General features: G+C 44.2%; 1 protein-coding gene and 1 pseudogene across 1 annotated transcript in view; both read left to right on the forward strand.

Moving 5' to 3' along the window:
* Nucleotides 1-216: 216 nt before the first annotated feature.
* LOC147368363 (protein SET-like) lies at nucleotides 217-1,131 on the forward strand (annotated as a pseudogene).
* A 1,105-nt stretch (nucleotides 1,132-2,236) lies between these two features.
* The window catches only part of LOC147368364 (adhesion G protein-coupled receptor E2-like), a 54,213-nt gene continuing 33,206 nt past the window's right edge, over nucleotides 2,237-23,243 (forward strand). The window contains exons 1-5 of the mRNA XM_086408801.1: nucleotides 2,237-2,609; nucleotides 16,880-16,933; nucleotides 17,246-17,365; nucleotides 17,905-18,060; nucleotides 23,085-23,231. Of these exons, the coding sequence (XP_086264927.1) occupies nucleotides 2,579-2,609; nucleotides 16,880-16,933; nucleotides 17,246-17,365; nucleotides 17,905-18,060; nucleotides 23,085-23,231 (508 nt within the window). The 5' untranslated portion in view covers nucleotides 2,237-2,578. The remainder of the gene's footprint in view (nucleotides 2,610-16,879; nucleotides 16,934-17,245; nucleotides 17,366-17,904; nucleotides 18,061-23,084; nucleotides 23,232-23,243) is intronic.

Raw genomic sequence — 23,243 nt, forward strand, 5'->3', positions numbered from 1 at the left:
GTTTCTTCATTTAAATATTGGACTATCATTATATAAAAATATCATCTTTGTGGGAAAATGACTGAAGATTACACAAGACTGCTTGGTACTCTTTTGCAACTTCCTCTTAATCTATATTTCAAAATAAAAATTAAAAAGTCTGAGTTCTCTGAGCTTGCAGTACCGCTCTCCTCCCCTGGGAGGATTCTTGGCTTCTTTTTTTTTTTTTTTCCCAGCATGGCCATCAAACACCAGTCTTCACTTCCACCCCAAGCGAAGAAACCAAAGAAAGCGAGGCCGACTCCTGCCTCCAGGCCAGACCAGGCATGTGCTTCTTCAACTTTGCTGAAGGAAGAAAAAGAATAGCAAGAAGCAATTGAACATATTGATGAAGTGCAAAATGAGATAGACTTAATGAACAAGCCAGTGAGGAGATTTTAAAAGTAGAATAGAAATATAACAAAATTCACCAACCATTTTTTCAAAAGAGGTCAGAATTGATGGCAAAAATCCCAAAATTTGGGGTAACAATATTTGATAACCACCCACAAGTGTCTGCACAGCTTGGGGAGGAGGATGAAGACACACTACATTATTTGACAAGGGTCAAAGTGACAGAATTTGAAAACATTCAATCAGGCTTCAGAATAGATTTTTACTTTAATGAAAACCCTTACTTTGAAAACAAAATTCTCTCCAACCAATTTCATCTGAATGAGAGTGGTGACCCATCTTCAAAGTCCACTGAAATCAAATGGAAATCTGAAAAGGATTTGATGAAATAATCAGATCAAACACAGAATAAAGCCAGCAGGAAGAGACAGCATCAGGAACCAGAAAGCTTCTTCACCTGGTTTACTGATCATTCTGATGCAGGTGCAGATGAGTTAGGAGAGGTCATCAAAGATGATATTTGCCAAATCCATTACAGTACTACTTGGTTCCTGACATGGATGATGAGGAAGGGGAAGGAGACGAAGACAACAATGATAAAGAGGATGAAGGATTGGAAGATACTGATGAAAAAGGGAATGAGAATGAAGGTGAAGAAGATGAGGGGGAGGAAGGAGAGGAAGATGAAGGAGATAGATGACTAATGAAAGGAACGATGATGGATTCCAACCTTTTTTTAATTTTCTCCAGTCCCTGAGAGCAAGTAGCAGTCTTTTTTGTTCTCTCCTCTTGTTCTCCGTAGCCCTGCTTTTGAAGTCTCTTTTCTCTTTATACCATGGTTCAAACTTATTTGGGGGGTGGGGGGGGAATACCTTGAGCAGAATTCAGTGATGCTAGAAGAATACTAGATTCTTCAGTAAAGAATCTCTACCCATTTCTGTTCCAAATTCATTTTTATCCTTTCCTGTCTCAACAAAAATTTTATGGAATCAATACCACCATGCTCTGCGAGAAAAAAAAGAAAAACCTTCTGCTCTCTTAGCTCTGCTGGAAACTGGACGTTGCTAGGCCCCTGTGTAGTAGTGCATAGAATTCTAGCTTTTTTCCTCTCTTCTCTGTATATTGGGCTCAGAGAGTACACTGTGTCTCTATATGAATGTGGACAGTTAACATTTACCAACATGTATCTGTCCACTTTCTCTTGTTTAAAAAAAAAGAAAAAATACTTTTAAAATGGGGTTTATAGAAGGTTAGCAAAGGGTGGGTTTCAGATGTTTGAGTGGTTTAAGTGGGCATTTTGACAACATGGCTTCTCCTTTGGCATGTTTAATTGTGATGTTTAATGGAAATCCTTGCAGTTTAAGATGACATTTTAAAATAAAATTCTCTCCTAATGATGACTTGAGCCCTGCCGCTTGCTGGGAGAATCAGCAGAACCTGTAAGATCTTATTTGCTATCAAAGTTCTCTATTGTAATTTTGCTCCTGTTTATTCTTAAACTTTTCTTTTTGTTTCACTGGAAAGGAAAGATAATGCTCAGTTTTAAACGTTAAAAGTGTACAAGTTGCTTGGTTACAATAAAACTAAATGTGTACACAAAAATATTTTTTAATCTGTTAATATATAGCAAATAAATAATTCTATTCACTCTGAACCAAGGTCCTCATACATGCAAAAAGACCAGTAAAATGAGTCTTCATGTTTGATATAGGAGGTCTTCATATATCAAAACAATATAAAGACCACTTTTGAAGAGTCTTGCACTATAAATACCAGTAATGTTATGCAAATGCTTAGAAATTTCAGAGACGTAATCATCAGGCAAAACAGGAGGAAGAAACATCCAGACCAGTGATTTCCTGTTAAGTAATGAAAAGCAGCATGCATGTGCGCTAAGTCGCTTCAGTCATCTCTGACTCTTTGTGACCCTATGGGCCGTAGCCTGCCAGGCTCCTCTGTCCACAAGATTCTCCAGGCAAGAATACTGGAGTGGATCACCATGCCCTCGTCCAGGGGATCTTCCCAACACAGCTATCAAACCCATGTCTCTTCAGTCTCCTGTATTGGCAGATAGGTTCTTTACCACTAGCGCCACGTGGATGAGCCCCATGAAAAGCAGAAGTCATACTGAAAGCCAGAAGTCCCTCCCCGACACACAGAGAAAGATAAGACATCTTCTGTGGCTGGGCTTTCTGCACTCTGCACCATGAGAAAAAAGTATCTAAGTTTGCTTCCAGGTAAGTAGAATTATAACGATGGATTTAGACAACTAAAGCTGTCCGAGACTCATTGTCCAGTTTGAGAATTTCCTCTATTCTTTACTTTTAAAAGCTTTTGCTTTATTTCTGGTTTTCCCACTATCTTTACAAAGGAAAGCAGGGAAGGAAATTTAAGAGGGTATTAACTCAATTATGTTAAGTTCTCAAAGGAGAAGTTTGGTGAAACTTTTAATTAGTTAGTTAATTTATATTTTTGGTTGTGCTGGGTCCTGCTGTTGTATGTGGGCTTTCTCTGTTTGCCGTGCATGGGGGCTCCTCTTGGTTGCAGTGCAAGGGCTTCTCATTTTTTTGGCAACTCCCTCTTTTATTTTTTTAATATAAATTTATTTATATTAATTGGAGGCTAATTAATTTACAATATTATAGTGGTTTTGCCATACATTGACATGAATCCACCATGGGTGTACATGTGTTCCACATCCTGAACACGCCTCCCACCTCCCTCCCCATCCCATCCCTCTGGGTCATCCCAGTACACCAGCCCCGAGCACCTTGTCTCATGCATTGAACCTGGACTGGCGATCCATTTCACATATGATAATATACATGTTTCAATGCCATTCTCGCAAATGATCCCACCCTCAACCTCTCCCACAGAGTCCAAAAGACTGCTCTATACATCTATGTCTCTTCTTCTGTCTCGCATACCGGGTTATCGTTACCACCTTTCTAAATTCCATTTATATGCATTAGTATACTGTATTGGTGTTTTTCTTTCTGCCTTACTTCACTCTGTATAATAGGCTCCAGTTTCATCCACCTCATTAGAACTGATTCAAATGTATTCTTTTTAATGGCTGAGTAATATTGCATTGTGTATATGTACCACAGTTTTCTTATCCATTCATCTGCTGATGAACATCTAGGTTGCCTCCTTATCCTGGCTATTATGAACAGTGCTGTGATGAACATTGTGGTACATGTGCCTCTTTCAATTCTGGTTTCCTCAGTGTGTGTGCCCAGCAGTGGGATTGCTGGGTCATATGGCAGTTCTATTTCTAGTTTTTTAAGGAATCTCCACACTGTTCTCCATACTAGCCGTACTAGTCTGGATTCCCACCAACAGTGTAAGAGGGTTCCCTTTTCTCCACTCCCTCTCCAGCATTATTGCTCGTAGACTTTTGGATAGCAGCCATTCTGACTGGCATGAAATGGTACCTCATTGTGGTTTTGATTTGCATTTCTCTGATAATGAGTGATGTTGAGCATCTTCTCATGTGTTTGTTAGTCATCTGTATTTCTTCTTTGGAGAGATGTCTGTTTAGTTCTTTGGCCCATTTTTTGATTGGATCATTTATTTTTCTGGAATTGAGCTACAGGAGTTGCTTGTATATTTTTGAGATTAATTCTTTGTCCTGCAGAAGCTTTTAAGTTTAATTAGGTCCCATTTGTTTATTTTTGCTTTTATTTCCAATATTCTGGGAGGTGGGTCATAGAGGATCCTGCTGTGATGTATGTCGGAGAGTGTTTTGCCTATGTTCTCCTCTAGGAGTTGTATATTTTCTGATCTTACATTCATATCTTTAATCCATTTTGAGTTTATTTTTGTGTATGGTGTTAGAAAGTCTTCTAGTTTCATTCTTTTACAAGTGGTTGACCAGTTTTCCCAGCACCACCTGTTAAAGAGATTGTCTTTAATCCATTGTATATTCTTGCCTCCTTTGTCAAAGATAAGGTGTCCATAGGTGTGTGGATTTATCTCTGGGCTTTCTATTTTGTTCCATTGATCTATATTTCTGTCTTTGTGCCAGTACCATAGTGTCTTGATGACTGTGGCTTTGAAGTCAGGCAAGTTGATTCCTCCAGTTCCATTCTTCTTTCTCAAGATTGCTTTGGCTATTCGAGGTTTCTTGTATTTACATACAAATTGTGAAATTATTTGTTCTAGTTCTCTGAAAAATACCATTTGTAGCTTGATAAGGATTGCATAGAATCTACAGATTGCTTTGGGTAATATACTCATTTTCACTATGTTGATTCTTCTGATCCATGAACATGGTCTATTTCTCGATCTATTTATGTCCTATTTGATTTCTTTCACCAGTGTTTTATAGTTTTCTATATATAGATCTTTTATTTCTATAGATAGATATATTCCTAAGTATTTAATTCTTTTTGTTGCAATGGTGAATGGAATTGTTTCCTTAATTTCTCTTTCTGTTGTCTCATTGTTAGTGTATAGGAATGCAAGGGATTTTTGTGTGTTAGTTTTATATCCTGCAACTTTACTATATTCATTGATTAGCTCTAGTAATTTTCTGGTGGAGTCTTCAGGGTTCTCTATGTAAAGGATCATGTCATCTGAAAACAGTGAGTTTTACTTCTTCTTTTCCAATTTGGATTCCTTCCATTTCTCTTTCTGCTCTGATTGCTGTGGCCAAAACTTCCAAAACTATGTTGAATAGTAGTGGTGAGAGTGGGCACCCTTGTTGTTTTCCTAACTTTAGGGGAAATGCTTACAGTTTTTCACCATTGAGGATAATGTTTGCTGTGGGTTTGTCACATATAGCTTTTATTATGTTGAGGTATGTTCTTTCTATTCCTGTTTTCTGGGGAGTTTTTATCATAAATGGATGTTGAATTTTGTCAAAGGCTTTCTTTGCATCTATTGAGATAATCATATGATTTTTATCTTACAATTAGTTAATGTGGTGTATTACATTCATTGATTTGCGGATATTAAACAATCCTTGTATCCCTGGGATAAAGCCCACTGGTCATGATGTATGATCTTTTTCATATGTTGTTGAATTCTGATTGCTAGAATTTTGTTAAGGATTTTTGAATCTATGATCATCAGTGATATTGGCCTGTAGTTTTCTTTTTTGTGGCATCTTTGTCAAGTTTTGGTATTAGGGTGATGGTGGCCTAATAGAATGAGTTTGGAAGTGTACATTCCCCTGCAATTTTCTGGAAGAGTTTGAGTAGGATAGGTGTTCAGTTCAATTCAGTTCAGTTGCTCAGTCATGTCCGACTCTGCGATCCCATGAATCGCAACAAGCCAGGCCTCCCTGTCCATCACCAACTCCCGGAGTTCACTCAAACTCATGTCCATTGAGTCGGTAATGCCATCCAGCTATCTCATCCTCTGTCGTCCCCTTCTCTTCTTGCCCCCAATCCCTCCCAGCATCAGAGTCTTTTCCAATGAGTCAATTCTTTGCATGAGGTGGCCAAAGTATTGGAGTTTCAGCTTTAGCATCAGTCCTTCCAATGAACACCCAGGACTGATCTCCTTTAGAATGGACTGGTTGGATCTCCTTGCAGTCCCAGGGACTCTCAAGAGTCTTCTCCAGCACCACAGTTCAAAAGAATTAATTCTTTGGCCCTCAGCTTTCTTCACAATCCAACTCTCACATCCACACATGACCACTGGAAAAACCATAGCCTTGACTAGATGGACCTTTGTTGGCAAAGTAATGTCTCTGCATTTTAATATGCTATCTAGTTTGGTCATGACTTTCCTTCCAAGGAGTAAGCGTCTTTTAATTTCATGGCTGCAATCACCATCTGGAGTGATTTTGGAGCCCAAAAATTAAAGTCTGACACTGTTTCTTCTGTTTCCCCATCTATTTGCCATGAAGTGATGGGACCAGATGCCATGATCTTAGTTTTCTGAATGTTGAGCTTTAAGCCGACTTTTTCACTCTCCTCTTTCACTTTCATCAAGAGGCTTTTTAGTTCCTCTTCACTTTAACCCTTCCCTAAATTTTTGGTAAAATTCAGCTGTGAAGCCGTCTGGTCCTGGGCTTTTGTTTGCTGGAAGATTTCTGATTACAGTTTCAATTTCCGTGCTTGTGGTGCATCTGTTAAGATTTTTCTATTTCTTCCTGTTTCAGTTTTGGAAAGTTGTGCTTTTCTAAGAATTTGTCTATTTCTTCCAAGTTTTCCATTTTATTGGTATATAGTTGCTGATAGTATTCTCTTATGATCCTTTGTATTTTTTGTGTTGTCTGTTATGATCTCTCCATTTTCATTTCTAATTTAGTTGATTTCACTCTTCTCCCTTTGTTTCTTGATGAGTCTGTCTAATGGTTTGTCAACTGTATTTATCCTCTCAAAAAACCAGCTTCAGATCAGATCAGTCGCTCAGTCGTGTCCAACTCTTTGCGACCCCATGAATCGCAGCACGCCAGGCCTCCCTGTCCATCACCAACTCCCGGAGTTCACTCAGACTCACGTCCATCGAGTCAGTGATGCCATCCAGCCATCTCATCCTCTGTTGTCCCCTTCTCCTCCTGCCCCAATCCCTCCCAGCATCAGAGTCTTTTCCAATGAGTCAACTCTTCGCATGAGGTGGCCAAAGTACTGGAGTTTCAGCTTTAGCATCATTCCTTCCAAAGAAATCCCAGGGCTGATCTCCTTCAGAATGGACTGGTTGGATCTCCTTGCAGTCCAAGGGACTCTCAAGACTCTTCTCCAACAGCACAGTTTAAAAGCATCAATTTCTGCGCTCAGCCTTCTTCACAGTCCAACTGTCACATCCATACATGACCACAGGAAAAACCATAGCCTTGACTAGATGAACCTTTGTTGGCAAAGTAATGTCTCTGATTTTGAATATGCTGTCTAAGTTGGTCATAATTTTCCTTCCAAGGAGTAAGCGTCTTTTAATTTCTGGCTGCAGTCACCATCTGTAGTGATTTTGGAGCCCAGAAAAATAAAATCTGACCAGCTTGGCTTTGTTGGTTTTTGCTGTGGTCTCCTTTGTTTCTTTTGCATTTATTTCTACCTTAGTTTTTAAGATTTCTTTCCTTCTACTAACCCTGGGGTTCTTCATTTCTTCCTTTTCTAATTACTTTAGGTGTAGAGCTAGGTTATTTGTTTGACTTTTTTCTTGTTTATTGAGGTAAGCTTGTATTGCTATGAACCTTCCCCTTAGCACTGCTTTTACAGTGTCCCATAGGTTTTGAGTTGTTGTGTTTTCGTTTTCATTCATTTTTATCCATGTTTTGATTTCTCTTTTATTTCTTCTGTGATTTGTTGGTTATTCAGCAGCGTGTTGTTCAGCCTCCATATGTTGGAATTTTTAATAACTTTTCCCCTGTAATTGACATTTAATCTTACTGCATTGTGGTCAGAAAAGATGCTTGGAATGATTGAATTTTTTAAATTTACCAAGGCTAGATTTATGGCCCAGGATGTCATCAATCCTGGAGAAGGTTCCATGTGCACTTAAGAAAAAGGTGAAATTCACTGTCTTGGGGTAAAATGTCCTATAGATATCAATTATGTCTAACTGGCTATTGTATCATTTAAAGTTTGTGTTTCCTTGTTAATTTTCTGTTCAGTTGATCTATCCATAGGTGTGAGTGGTGTATTAAAGTCTCCCACTATTATTGTGTTACTGTTAATTTCCCCCTTTTTACTTGTTAGCATTTCCCTTACATATGTGATGCTCCTATGTTGGGTGCATATATATTTATAATTGTTATATATTCTTCTTGGATTGACCCTTTGATCATTATGTAGTATCCTTCTCTGTCTCTTTTCACAGCCTTTATTTCAAAGAGTATTTTATCTGACATGAGTGTTGCTGTTCCTGCTTTTTTTTTTTTTTTTTTTTTTTGGTCTCCAATTGCATGAAATATCTTTTTTCAGCCTTTCACTTTCAGTCTGTATGTTTCCCTTGTTTTGAGGTGGGTCTCTTGTAGACAGCATATATAGGGGTCTTGTTTTTGTATCCATTCAGCCAGTCTTTGTCTTTTGGTTGGGGCATTCAACCACTTTATGTTTAAGGTAATTATTGATAAGTATGATCCAGTTGCCATTTACTTTATTGTTTTGGGTTCGAGTTTATCCACTTTTCTGTGTTTTCTGTCTAGAGAAGATCCTTTAACATTTGTTGGAGAGCTGGTTTGGTGGTGCTGAATTCTCTCAGCTTCTGCTTGTCTGTAAAGCTTTTGATTTCTCCTTCATATTTGAATGAGATCCTTGCTGGGTACAGTAATTTGGGTTGTAGGTTTTTCTCTTTCATCACTTTAAGTATGTCCTGCCATTCCCTTCTGGCCTGAAGAGTTTCTATTGAAAGATCAGCTGTTATCCTTATGGGAATCCCCTTGTGTGTTATTTGTTGTTTTTCCCTTGCTGCTTTTAATATTTGTTCTTTATGTTTGATCTTTGTTAATTTGATTAACATGTGTTTTGGGATGTTTCGTCTTGGGTTTATCCTGTTTGGGACTCTGGGTTTTTTGGACTTAGGTGATTATTTCCTTCCCCATTTTAGGGAGGTTTTCAACTATTATCTCCTCAAGCATTTTCTCATGGTCTTTCTTTTCATCTTCTTCTTCTGGGACTCCTATGATTCGAATGTTGGGGCATTTAACATTGTCCTCGAGGTCTCTGAGATTGTCCTCATTTCTTTTAATTCTTTTTTCTTTTTTCCTCTCTGATTCATTTATTTCTCCCATTCTGTCTTCTACCTCATTTATCCTATCTTCTGCCTCTGTTATTCTACTTTTGGTTCCCACCAGAGTGTTTTTGGTCTCATTATTGCATTATTCATTATATATTGACTCTTTTTTATTTCTTCTAAGCCCTTGTTAAACATTTCTTGCACCTTTTCAATCCTTGTCTCCAGGCTATTTATCTGTAACTACATTTTGTTTTCAAGATTTTGAATCATTTTTACTATCATCATTCGGAATTCTTTGTCAGGTAGATATCCTATCTCTTCCTCTTTTGTTTGGTTTGGTGGGCATTTATCCTGTTCCTTTACTTGCTGAGTATTTCTCTGCCTTTGCATCTTGTTTATATTGCTCTGTTTTGGGTGGCCTTTCCATATTCTGGCAGTTTGTGGTTCCTCTTTATTGTGGAAGTTTCTTGCTGCGGGTGGGGCTGGAAGGGTGGCTTGTCAAGGTTTCTAGGTTAGGAAATCTTGTGTCGGTGTTCTGGTGGATGGAGCTGGATCTCTTCTCTCTGGAGTGCAATGAAGTGCCCAGTAATGAGTTTTGAGATATCTATGGGTTTGGTGTGACTTTGGGCAGCCTGTATATTGAAGTTCAGGGCTATGTCCCTGTGTTGCTGGAGAGTTTGCTTGGTATGTCTTGCTCTGGAACTGGTTGGCTCTTGGGTGATGCTTGGTTTCAGTGTAGGTATGGAGGCTTTTGATGAGCTGTTATCGATTAATGTTCCCTGGAGTCAGGAGTTCTCTGGTGTTCTCAGGTTTTGGACTTAAGCCTCCTGCCTCTGGTTTTCAGTCTTATTCTTACAGTAGCCTCAAGACTTCTCCATCTCTATAGCACCAATGATAAAACATCTTGGTTAATGATGAAAAGTTTCTCCACAGTGAGGGCCACCCAGAGAGGTTCACAGTGTTACATGGAGAAGAGAAGAGGGAGGAGGGAGATAAAGGTGACCAGGAGAAGAAGATGGGGGATCAAAAGAGGAGACAGCAATCTAGCTAGTAATCATTTCCCTATGTGCTCTCCACAGTCTGGGCTGCTTAGAGATGTTCATGGAGTTACACAGAGAAGAGACGAGGGAGAAAGGAGACAGAGGTGGCCAGGAGGATAAAAGGGAGAATCAAAAGGAGAGAGATCCAGCCAGTAATCAGTTCCCTAAGTGTTCTCCACAGCCTGGAACACACAAAGAGATTCACAGAGTTGGGTAGAGAAGAGAAGTGGGAGGGAGGAGATAGAGGCAACCTAGTGGAGAAAACGGAGAGTCAAAAGGGGGAGAGATCAGTCAAGCTAGTAATCTTGCTCCCAAGTAAAACTGGGTACTGAAGATTGGGTTCTTAAAGTTACAAAATTGATAACAAATACCGAAAAGCAAAGATTAAACATCTAGGGTAGAGGCTAGACTCTCAAAAATACAATATTAAAAAAAAACAGAACAAAGTCACAAATATAATAAAATATATATGTGAAGTTTGCTTAAAAATAGGGTCTTTTTTTTTTTCAAGGTAATAGTAGGTTATAAAAATGAAAATTAAAGGAGCAATAGAGACTTAAAATTTTTTAACATTTTTAATCTAAAAAATGATAATAGTAAAAATATATCTAGGAATTTCTCTGGAGCTGTTGCAGACAGTGTGGGGTCAATTCGTTTTCAGATAGTTCCTTGATCCAGCTTATACTTCTCAAGATCTATAGGCACCTTCCTATGTAGTCGGTGCTAACTACAGGGTTTTAACCTTTTGCACCTGTCACTTCCAAAGTGGTTCCCTCTGTTTATTTTAGCTTTTTCTGTTTGCTGGCCTCTTCAGTGTCTAATTTCTGCCCTGACACAAGGGGGCGATGGTGGTCACTTTTTTAGGCTCACTTGTTCAGTTGTGCTGTGGGGAGGGAGGAACACTGCAAACAAATATCACTGGCATGTGTGGGGAGTGCTCGCAGTGTCTCGGCCACACTGGGTTTGCCCCTGCTCACAGCGTGTGTGCTTTCATGGTCTACACTTCTCAGGCTCTAGATTTCTCTGCCGGGACTGTCTGAGGCGGGCCCTGGGTTGTGTGCACTTCCCAGGCTTAAGCCGCTCAGGTTCAGGTTCTCAGGTACTCCACAAAGGCACAGACTGGGTTGGGCCTGCATTCTGTGCCCTTCCCATGTCCAAGCAGCTCAGATGATCAGGTGCTTGGCAAGCACAGTCACACCTAGGTGGGGGGTGCGTCTTATCCCCTCCCCCATCCCAGCCACTCAGTTTTCTGGGTGCACAATGGGTGCACCTTCTCAGGTGTGCCGTGTGTCTCTTCTGGGGAGCTGATCTCTGGCTATGACCCTCCTGGTGAATGTCAACCATCCAGAATCCCAAGAAGTCTTGGCTAGCAATGAAGCCTGCTTTCAGTTTGGTAGAGATGCCTCTTTGGAGCCAGGATTGCCCCCTTCCAGCTCTGGCTGCTCCCGCCTGCCTGTCTCCTGCGGGGGATGGGCCAGTCCACAGCTGGCTAGCTCTGCTCAGTCCTTTGTTCTGTGAGCAGGCCTGGCAGTGTCTTAGGTTAGAGCTTTTCATGGGATAGTTCTCTCTCTCTCTCTCTCTCTCTCTCTCTCTCTGGCTATCCCCCAGTCTGGGTTGATATCTCATGTTAGTTCCCTCAGATTGTCCTTGGGGCATTCAGGCCAAGTCCTTACCCTAAGCAATGCAGTCCTCGCCTCCCTGCCCAGCCCCCGCTTGCTAGCGGTGGATGCTAGCATCTGGGCTGCTTTTCCGCTGGAAGTTGCTATTAGGCACGGAATCTGTGGGGTTTAATTAGGTATTTATTTAGTTTTCCTTCCACTTATGTTGCCCTCTGAGATTCCAAGACTTGCCACAGACCCGCAGGTGAGAGTGTTTCCTGGTGTTTGGAAATTTCTCTCTTTTTTAAGACTCCCTTCCTGGGACAGATCTCCGTCCCTACCTCTCTTGTCTCTCATATCTTTTATATTTCATCCCATCTCCTTTCAAAGACAATGGGCTGCCTTTCTGGTGCCTGATGTCCTCTACAAGCATTCAGAAGTTGTTTTGTGGAACTTGCTCAGTCTTCAAATGTTCTTTCCATGAATTTGTGGGGGGGAAAGTGGTCTCCCTGTCCTATTCCTCCACCATCTTAGGACCGCCCCCAACTCTCTCTTTTAAAAAAAACTTTGTGTTACATATTGGCATATAGGTGATTAAGGGATAGGCTAGCTACTCCAATATTCTTGGGCTTCCATTGTGGTTCAGCTGGTAAAGAATCGCAAGCAATGTGGGAGACCTGGGTTTGATCCCTAGGTTGGGAAGATTCCCGGGAGAAGGGAAAGGCTACCCACTCTACTATTCTGGCCTGAACAATTCCATGGACTGTATAGTCCATGGGGTCCAAAGAGCTGGACACAACTGAGCGACTTTCACTTTTACTTTTCATAGCCGATTAACAATGTTATGATAGTTTCAGATGGGCAGCAAAGGGACTCAGCCATACATCTATATGAACCCATTCTCCTCCAAACTCTGGTGGCTTCTCATTGCAGAGCATGGGCTCTATGTGTGTGGCTGTGGCTCATGGGGTTAAGTTGTTCTGCAGCATGTGGGACCATCCGGACCAGGAATTGAATTTGTGTCCCCTGCATTGGCAGGCAGATTCTTGCCCACTGGACTACCAGGAAAGTCCCAAGTTGGTGAAATACATTCCTAGTGAAACTTAACTAAGATTTCTCATTTTACCACCTATATTAGCCCAGGTTCTCAAGAGGAACAGAACCAATAGGATGAATCAATAGAGGTGAGAAAGGATTTTATTTAAGAAACTGATTCATGAAGTTGTGGAGGTTGGAAAGTCCAAAAATCTCAAGAACCAGCAGCACACTGGAAACCCAGGATGATCTGATGTTGCATCTCACATTCGAGGGTCACCAGAAGCTTTTTTTTCTTCTTCAAGGAGGTCCATTTTCTTTTTCCTCTTAGGCCTTCAACTGATTGGATGAGGTTCACCTAAATTATGGAGGGTAATGTGGTTTATTCAGAGTCTACTGATGTAAATCTTAAATCAGAAACAGACTCACTGACTTAGAAAATAAGCTTATGATTACAGGGGGGAAGTGAGGGATGAGAGATAGATTGGGAGTTTGGGATTCACATGTACCCACTTCTATATTTAAAATAGATAATCAACAAGCACCTATTGCATAGCACAGGGAACTCTATTCAATATCCTGTAATAACCTAAATGCAAAAACAATTTGGAAAAGAATAGATATATGTATATGTATAAAGAAGAGAAGCGAAAAGCAAAGGAGAAAAGGAAAGATATAAACATCTGAATGCAGAGTTCCAAAGAATAGCAGTAAGAGATAAGAAAGCCTTCTTCAGCGATCAATGCAAAGAAATAGAGGAAAACAACACAATGGGAAAGACTAGAGATCTCTTCAAGAAAATCAGAGATACCAAAGGAACATTTCATGTAAAGATGAGCTCGATAAACAACAGGAAATGGTATGTACCTAACAGAAGCAGAAGATATTAAGAAGAGATGGCAAGAATACACAGAAGAACTGTACAAAAAGACCTTCATGACCCAGATAATCATGATGGTGTGATCACTGACCTAGAGCCAGACATTCTGGAATGTGAAGTCAAGTGGGCCTTAGAAAGCATCACTACGAACAAAGCTAGTGGAGGTGATGGAATTCCAGTTGAGCTATTCCAAATCCTGAAAGATGATGCTATGAAAGTCCTGCACTCACTATGCCAGCAAATTTGGGAAACTCAGTAGTGGCCACAGGACTGGAAAAGGTCAGTTTGCATTCCAATCCCAAAGGCAATGCCAAAGAATGCTCAAACTACCGCACAATTGCACTCATCTCACATGCTAGTAAAGTAATGCTCAAAATTCTCCAAGCCAGGCTTCAGCAATATATGCACCGTGAACTTCCTGATGTTCAAGCTGGTTTTAGAAAAGGCTGAGGAACCAGAGATCAAATTGCCAACATCTGCTGGATCATGGAAAAAGCAAGAAAGTTCCAGAAAAACATCCATTTCTGCTTTATTGACTATGCCAAAGCCTTTGACTGTGTGGATCACAATAAACTGTGGAAAATTCTGAAAGAGATGGGAATACCAGACCACCTGATCGGGCCTGTTGAGCAATTTGTATGCAGGTCAGGAAGCAACAGTTAGAACTGGACATGGAACAACAGACTGGTTCCAATAGGAAAAGGAGTTCGTCAAGGCTGTATATTGTCCCCTGTTTATTTAACTTATATGCAGAGTACATCATGAGAAATGCTGGACTGGAAGAAACACAAGCTGGAATCAAGATTGCCGGGAGAAATATCAATAACCTCAGATATGCAGATGACACTACCCTTATGACAGAAAGTGAAGAGGAACTAAAAAGCCTCTTGAGAAAATGAAAGTGGAGAGTGAAAAAGTTTGCTTAAAGCTCACATTCAGAAAACGAAGATCATCGCATCCGGTCCCATCACTTCATGGGAAATAGATGGGGAAACAGTGAAAACAGTGTCAGATTTCATTTTTCTGGGCTCCAAAATCACTGCAGATGGTGATTGCAGCCATGAAATTAAAAGACGCTTACTCCTTGGAAGGAAAGTTATGACCAACCTAGATAGCATATTCAAAAGCAGAGACATTACTTTGCCAACAAAGGTTCGTCTAGTCAAGGCTATGGTTTTTCCTGTGGTCATGTATGGATGTGAGAGTTGGACTGTGAAGAAGGCTGAGCGCTGAAGAATTGATGCTTTTGAACTGTGGTGTTGGAGAAGACTCTTGAGAGTCCCTTGGACTGCAAGGAGATCCAACCAGTCCATTCTGAAGGAGATCAGCCCTGGGATTTCTTTGGAAGGAATGATGCTAAAGCTGAAACTCCAGTACTTTGGCCACCTCATGCAAAGAGTTGACTCATTGGAAAAGACTCTGATGCTGGGAGGGATTGAGGGCAGGAGAAGGGGACGACAGAGGATGAGATGGCTGGATGGCATCACTGACTCGATAGACGTAAGTCTGAGTGAACTCCAGGAGTTGATGATGGACAGGAAGGCCTGGCGTGCTGCGATTCATGAGGTCGCAGAGAGTCGGACACGACTGAGCGACTGATCTGATCTGATCTAATCCGATAATTGAATCTCTTTGCTATACACCTGAAACTAACACAAAATTGTTAATCAACTATGATCCACTATAAGATAAAGATGAAAGAAATTATTTTTCCTGCCAAACAATGCTAGTTCATGTAAAACCTTCACAGCAATATCTGGAATAGTGTGAGACCAAATATGTGGGTACAGTGGCCCAGCCACATTGCTACATAAAATTAACCATAATATCAACTAAACCTTATTAGTCTTCAGTCATCTACAACTGAAATAAAGCTCATGCTATTATGCTATTACTACCATTGCACTCATTTGATCAAACCAGTCAGTTCTAAAGAATATCAACTCTGAATATTCTTTGAAAGGACTGATGCTGAAGCTGAAGCTCCAATACTTAGGCTACCTGATGCAAAGAGCTGACACACTGGGAAAAAAAGTGCTGATGCTGGGAAAAGTCGAGGGCATGAGGAGAAGGCGGCAATAGAAGAAGAGATGTTTGGATAGCATCATTGACTCAAGGGACATGAGCTTGAGCAAAATCTGGGAGGTAGTGGAGGACAGAGGAGCCTGATGTGCTGCAGTCTATGGGGCCACAAAGAGTTGGACACGACTTAACAACTGAAGAACAACTCATTTTGCATTGGGGAAATTGTGCTTCAAAGGACAGGTGACATTTCCAAAGACAAGTGGCCACCAAGCGAAAGTTTGTATGCAGACTTGGGTCTTCAAATCCATTCTCCACCAGGATCCTCTGTCACATAACAGTGTTGAAGTGGCAGTACAGCCTGGAGGAGGAATTCTTTTTTATCTTTCCTAAGAAGAAAGATCCTGTAGGGCACACAGCTCTGAAAAGATTTTCTTAGGGTTCAATTTCTCACTTGGATGGGATGACAGACTGGGTACTGTTTGTAGGGAGACTTGATCCCTTTACACCCACAGTGGTTTCATATCACAAAGCCTACTGCTGTCAGTGATTCATTTCAGGCCTGGACTGAGATCAAGGAGAGGAGCTGTGACCTCAGTGCACTACAGAAAGGCTAGGAGCTCATCTGCAGGGAACCATAGCAGCCACAGCTGCTGAACCTAGAGAGGCCACTTATCCAGGGCAGACTGGATCTACCCGCAGATACCTTAGTTCTCATATCTACCTGTCCTCACCCTCTCCTGATCCCAGGGTTCCATGTCCTGCTGACATCATCATGAGGTAGGGCTTGGACTGTGTAACTCCAAACTTGGACCGCAATATCCATGCTCTTCCTATGTGTCCTGAAACATGTAATTTCAACAGAAGAAACCATCCTGGAGAGAAATCCAGAGAGATTTCGGCCACTGCCAGAGGACCAAGAACCTGAGTATGGGCAAAGGCACCAATCTGAGGACTTTCTTCCTCCTTCAAATATGCCCCCTCATCTGGGAGAGGTTGGGGTTTCTAAGATGTGTCCTTGTCATCAGCTCTCTGTGTATACTCTGTCCCTTTACATCTAGCACCTGAGGTTCCATGAGGGCTGTGCCTGTCAGTAACTGATTCCTTGGGGAGTCCCAGGAGATGCAGGGGAAAGGCAGAGTCCTCAGTTCTGTGCAAAGCACAGGAACCTTGGGGAGGCTGCTGGAAAGTGGTCGGCAGCGGAGACACCACCATCTCCCCAGGAGGCAGGGGCCACATGGAAAGGCTTGAAATTGAAGCTCCATTTTCCTATGTTTGTCATCTCTGTCTTTCTGCCCCAGGACTCTTGGTGCTGCTGCTGTTTCCAATGGGACCTACAGCCCAGAACAGTAAAGGTGAGTCTAGGAAAAACGGAGAATGCATGCCAGGGTCTGGGTTCTCTCACCGACAAGGGAGAGAAGGAGACTTATTTTTCAAGTGAGGTTCAGAAATGGTTTTCTGGGAACAAGAGAAGTTGTTTCTTCTACCCAAATGCCCAGAGTGTTCTGAGCTCTTCCCCTTGGATAGCATTGTCTCTTCCCCTTCCTCCCTCCCTTCCTCCCATTCATGCTTCCTTCCATTCTGCCCATGGACCCCCAGATGATAGCTTTCTTTCATTCTCTGGAACTTCTGATGATGGTCTCCATCCCCACTTCTTCCCCCCACAGCCTGCGCTCTGCAATGCCCTCCAAACTCCTCATGTGTCAATGGTACCGCCTGCAGCTGCACTCCAGGATTCATTTCTGTTTCTGGGGAGATCTTCACGGACCCCTTGGAGAGCTGTTATGGTATGAAGACTTGGGGTGGTGGCAGGACATGCGGAGAATGTGGGGTACAGCCCAGTACCCATGGGAGACATGGATATTTGGTGGGTGCCTCAGGCTTTGTCCTCAGAACTGTCAAGCACAGAAAAAAGAAAAACAAAATGATACAAAGGTGGAGAGATGAGACATGAATAATCCTGGCTTCCTGGAGAGGAGCTGGGTCTTCAGGAGTCTGGAATCTGAGCCTCAGTTTGTCCTTTCAGGACTGAGGAGGGAGATGCAGAACATCTACCCACTCCCCACTTCAGCACTGCCCACTGTGTCCCTATCTGGGCTGCCAGTCAGAGGGCTAGGAAGATCAGAGCTGACTGCACAAGCTTCAGGGATGGCTTGTTCCAGCTGCATCCTAGACTCAGCAGTATTGACCAAGAGTCTAAATTGTTCCAAAAAGACATGGATTACATATCAGGCCTAGTGCTGCCGAGTCAGGTAGGGGATCGGGATCTCTGTCTTGAGGGGACACACATCTTTGGGAGGTGACCCTTTGCCCTGTTGTGTTCCAGACATCAATGAGTGTGGACCGCCCTCACCAGTGTACTGTGGAATTTCAGCAGACTGCCAGAACCTGGAAGGAGGCTACTACTGCACATGCAGCCCAGGATATGAGCCTGTTTCTGGGGCAACAATCTTCAGGAATCAGAGTGAGAACACATGTCGAGGTAAGAATGAGGCTGCATTTCCTGCCTCTCATTTTTGACGTTTCAGGGCCGAAATGCTGAGTCATTTCTGAAGCATCCAGGGGACAGGACCTTGGTTACAGGTGTAGCACCCAGGTCTGAGTTGGGACAGTTTATGGGTACCTGTCCCACCCGCACAGAGAGGCAGATGGTACGAGCCAGGGACCCAGGTCCCGGCTTTGCCACCTGAGAGCTGCATGTGTGACACTGGCCAGGACTCTTTTTCAGAAATCACTGTTAACATGGGAGATGTGATAATATTATTGTGATTTTCTGTTTTCTTTTTTAAGTACCCCTATCTTGCACAAATAAAAACAAAAGCAACTTTGCCAAGATCACTACGTGACCTTGGACAAGTTAATTCACCTATCTCTGTGCCCCAGCTTACCTAACTATAAAAAATGGGGGCAGGAGGAATTATGATGTTTACCTCATAGAATTGCTGGAAAGGTATATGAGGTCAAAAAGCACAAAACACTGATGGCTGTTTGGATTTTAAATTATAGTCATCATGATCTAACATACCCTCTCCATGATGGACATCCTTGGGGGCTCTGCCCCAGGGTGGGTGCTCAGGAGCAGCTGTCCTGCCCACTCCCTCACCAGGACCAGGAGGAGCATGGCCTCCACACATCACCAGGCTTTGCCCCACTTCCAGGGGGAGCAGGCAGGTAGGGAAAGGGGCAAGAGGCCAGCAGTGGGTCAGACAGGACTCCAGAGAGGGGTCCATGAAGAGGGATAGACCTGAATACTGAGGGTGAGGAGGGGAGGAGAGAGAAGGTGGGAGGTGAGAAGAATGCTGAGCTCAGGGTACAGAGGACTCTGAAGAGGGTTCTTTGACCACCCTGCTACAGGGAGAAGAGCCAGCAACTGTGGGCCCAGTCCCTTCCCTCCTGCACTGCAGACAGAGGGCAGAAGAGCCTCCCCAGTGGGAGGGAAGAGGGGACCTGCATCTGTGTGGAGTCCCTGCTAGCCTATAGCAGCCTCGGTGGGTGGCTGTTGTGCTTGAACTCATGACCTGGTCAGAAGACAGAGCCTTCAGTAAATTAGTAATGGTCCCTCATCTCCAGGCCTACTGTGTGTTTGGGGAATGGAGACTGAGTTGACTTTCCACCCCCAATTTGCCTCATTGGCCAGATACTCTTGTGCAGTAAGCAACCTGCACAACTGCACATGGTGATCATTGATCCCACTCAGTGTGTCTGCACTAAGGGGGCTGCTCACTCATTGTTGTGAGACCCTCCAGAGACATAGATGTAGAAGACTGATGTGGGAGGGGACCTCAACAGACCTCAAGGTGGATGACAGGGAGAGAGCCACCTGCTGGTTTGCATCAAAACCTTCTGCCTGAAGACCTAGATCTGTGACAGGCTCAGCTGGATTGTCTTACACTCCCCACCTCAGCATTCCAGCCCTCACTGCACCCAAGTACATCTCCATCCATGTTCAGGCCATGAGGTCTGCCATGAGAAGAAGACCTGGGCTGGGTCCCTGGGCTCCTTGTTCAACTTTTCCAGGCATCAGATGGCTGCCCTGTGTGCCTATCTAGTCTCCCAACCCTCTCTGACCCCCAAGACTCAGAACCTCTGCAGAGGGTCTCTTCTGGATGTTCAGAACATCCCACTGTCACATGGCCTCTTATCTTCTTAAAACAAAAGAGGGAGTGACATTCAAGATACTCAGTGTGGTCACAGCACCGTGTGTTCCATAACACTATCTGTCCTCATTGCCACTGTTAGTGCTGTCTGGGAGAAGACCTGCCCCCACTGGGGCTTCTGAGACCCTGGGTCATGGTGGACTCTGGGGCCCCATCCAGAAATGTGAGAGGAGGAAGACTCAAGGAATGCTCCCCATTCCTTGAGTCCCCACCCATCACTGACCCTGCCGGCAAACTGCCTGGAGAAGATGTCTCCTGGCACCCTGATGCAACATCTCAACTGCTCAGCTTCCATTTATTTCCCCACACAAGGTTCCACCTGACCCTCTCCCGTAATTTCAGTTCATGGGCCTGAGGTAGCTCTGATGACTGCAGCCTGGGAGGATGTTGTGTCAGGGGTGTGGCAGGGTGACATCAACCCCCAACTCACTGGAAGAATCAGGTAAATGAAGAGGTTTCCATCTGGTCTCAGTGATAAGCTGTCACCAGGGACCATTTCCTCTGATCTGACCCTCTACTAAGGAGGTCAACCCAGACTGCACAATGACCCAGACCATGTGAGGAGAGAAGGTGGAGGCTGAGCCCCACCCAGCAGTGTGCACATGTCCACATCTCTAGTGGGAGGCCAAGTGTCAAGATGGCAGAAACACCTGCCACCCTTCGCCCATGAGCACCTTCTCCCTGCTCCAGCCACCCAGGCCTCGCCCATCATGAGCCTTGCTCAGCTGTGGATTCTCATCACTTCCTGCCAGTTTGGGGTATGCCTTCATGGGAATCAGATAAAGGCACCTTCACAGCCCTAAAGCTGACTAGCCAGACAACAAACCCAATGTCCAGCACAGCCTGGTGCCCACTGAGCTTCCCTGGTAGCTCAGAGGTTAAAGCGTCTGCCTGCAATGCAGGAGACCTGGGTTCGATCCCTGGGTCGGGAAAATCCCCTGGAGAAGGAAATGGCAACCCACTCCAGTATTCTTGCCTGGAGAATCCCATGGACAGAGGAGCCTGGTGGGCTACAGTCCACAGGGTCGAAAAGAGTCGGACACGACTGAACGACTTCACTTTCACTTTCATTTTCTGTGCAACTGCCCACAAGCCTCATCCTTGAGCTGCATGACTCAGGGGTGGATCTTCATCCATGTCCACAGAGCTGGAGTCTCAGAGTTAGCATGAAAGGAAAAGCGCTGTCCTGCCAGGGTCAGCAGGATCCAAGGAGAACTCAGTGGCAGCATTGCCCTGGGGAAGTCAGGACAAAGTGCATCACTGGGAACCAAGATGGGCCCTGCTCAAGGAACAAAGCTGTACTCAGTCACGAAGAAGACCCACCCAGGCCTTTGTCCAAATCTTTAGCCTTGGACACGGGCACCTGTGATGCCCCTATCCCAGCTGGGTTATTCCCCGGGAGGCTCACGAAGTCAGAGATAGCAGATTGGGTAACTGGGCCACTTACGGTCACTTCTAGACAACAGAACTTCCGGGTCACCATGCTCATCCATAGCATAATTCAATCTGAATGAGGAGAGGCCCCCACTCACCAAGGAAGAGAGAGCAGGCCCTTCTAGATGCTTCTATGCTGAGAAACGTGGCTGACATCCAGACCAGAAGGCTGTCCACAGCAGCAGGTATCCATCACACTCTCCTTCCCCTGCAGACGTGGACGAATGTCAGCACAGACCCCGAGTCTGTAAAGGCCTCAGCGTCTGCATCAACACCGAGGGCAGCTACACCTGCCAGTGCCCACCCGGCTTGGAGTTCACCCCAGAGGACCAGAGGCATTGCACATGTAGACCCTCGGAAGACAGTGTGAGGCAGGCCTGGAGCTGGGGAAGGAGCTGAGGTGGTTCAGGGACCCCAAGAATGAGGGAGATGAGACTCAGGCTCCTGTGACACCAAGGGCCTGCTGGGGCCCTGCCCAAGGATCACCTCCTCAAATGGTCCCACCACAGACCAGGGAGACAGCAGAGCCTTCTGGGCCTGGGGTTTCTTTGCAGAGTTCCCTGCCCCCCAAGAACATCCCCAGACCTCACCCCTTCCGCATCTGCTACATTCGAGCAGAGGGAGGTGTCACCTCTGGCTTTTAGAGGGGGAACCTTGGTCCAGGACTAAAGAGAACGTGAGTAAGAGCCTTGATGGGGAAGTCGAGCTTCCATGACTCAGTTTCTATCTTCGCCTCATTTTTCTTCTTAAAAATAGGAACAATGTCCCAGCTGGAGTCATCTTAAGGGAAGCTGCCATGACAAACTTTGGCAATGAAGAGGCAGCAGCACTATGAGGAGAGCTGTGTCCTCAGCACAGTGAGGAGCTAGGAGACCTGGGCTGCACAGGACTGGTCCTCTGGGTTCTGTTCTAATAAAGGCAGGGATGCAGCTCCAGATGGCAGTGGTGCCTCCCCCTCACCCACCACATCACACGTGGTCATGATCAGTGCTACAACCTCCCTGGTTAGAAGCCCACAGAGCCTCCTGCACCAGACGTGAAAGGATTCAGCTTGGTCTGAGATTACACCTGCACCCACAAAGTTGTCCCCATCCACCCTGCAGGGAGGATCTGAGCTTATGGAACTTTTGCATTAGAAAATGCTATCACACATTTGTAACCCAGCAGGCCAAGTAACTTGCAGACAGAGGGTGTCCTCAGAGCGCAGTGCTAAGAAATCTGAGAAGGGGCTTGAAGAATGGGTGCAGTGAGTGAAGGGGGGTAGCTCTGATCTTCTGGCTTTTTCCTCAGATGTGAATGAATGCACCTCTGGGAGAAACCCATGCCACAGCTCCGCCCACTGCCTCAACTCCGTGGGCAGCTTTGAGTGCTGCTGTCACACTGGCTGGAAGCCGATCCAATGGCCCAAACAGCACAGTCTGGTTTAGATTGTTTAAAGGTTTAGAGCTCAGGGGCTACACTCTTGGAGACCCTCACTCAAAACATCTAATTATATACTCACTGGTACCCACACAAATCAAACAGAAAGATCACTGGGGGTCCCCTGCTGTGTAAGGTGTTACACATTTTGAGGCTAAATGTGAAAAGATCTTGGAGGGGTGGGGGGTCCTAGAGAAGGAGCTGGGATACCAAGCAGAAGGCTCCCAGGGACCCCAGGCAACAGCGAATTACCAACTGGAAAGAGGATATTTCAGTATTTTCACAAGCTGTACTTGTCTCATCTGCTGTCTGTCAGAACTCTACACACTTCCTATATATATTTTCACAGCATCCACTACTCAAGGATGTGCTGTCCTTGATTCTAGGAGGTGGGGTCACCTACTGGGAAATTAATATGGGGAAAAAGAGGGGCACAAGGAGGACAGGGGCCTCACAGGACTGAGGCAGAGTCTGACCCCCTCCTTCTTGTCCCCAGATGTGGATGAGTGCAGCTCCCGGCAGCATCAGTGTCACAACTCCACCGTCTGTGTCAACACTGTGGGTTCATACAGGTGCCACTGCCGCCAAGGTTGGGAGCCTAAACCTGGATTATGGTATAAGCAAATGAACACCATCTGTAAAGGTACCTGTCCTA

This window comes from Bos grunniens, chromosome 7 (genome assembly GCF_055505025.1).
Source record: "Bos grunniens cultivar Pamir isolate PY7600 chromosome 7, Bosgru_T2T1.0, whole genome shotgun sequence".
Lineage (NCBI taxonomy): Eukaryota > Metazoa > Chordata > Mammalia > Artiodactyla > Bovidae > Bos > Bos grunniens.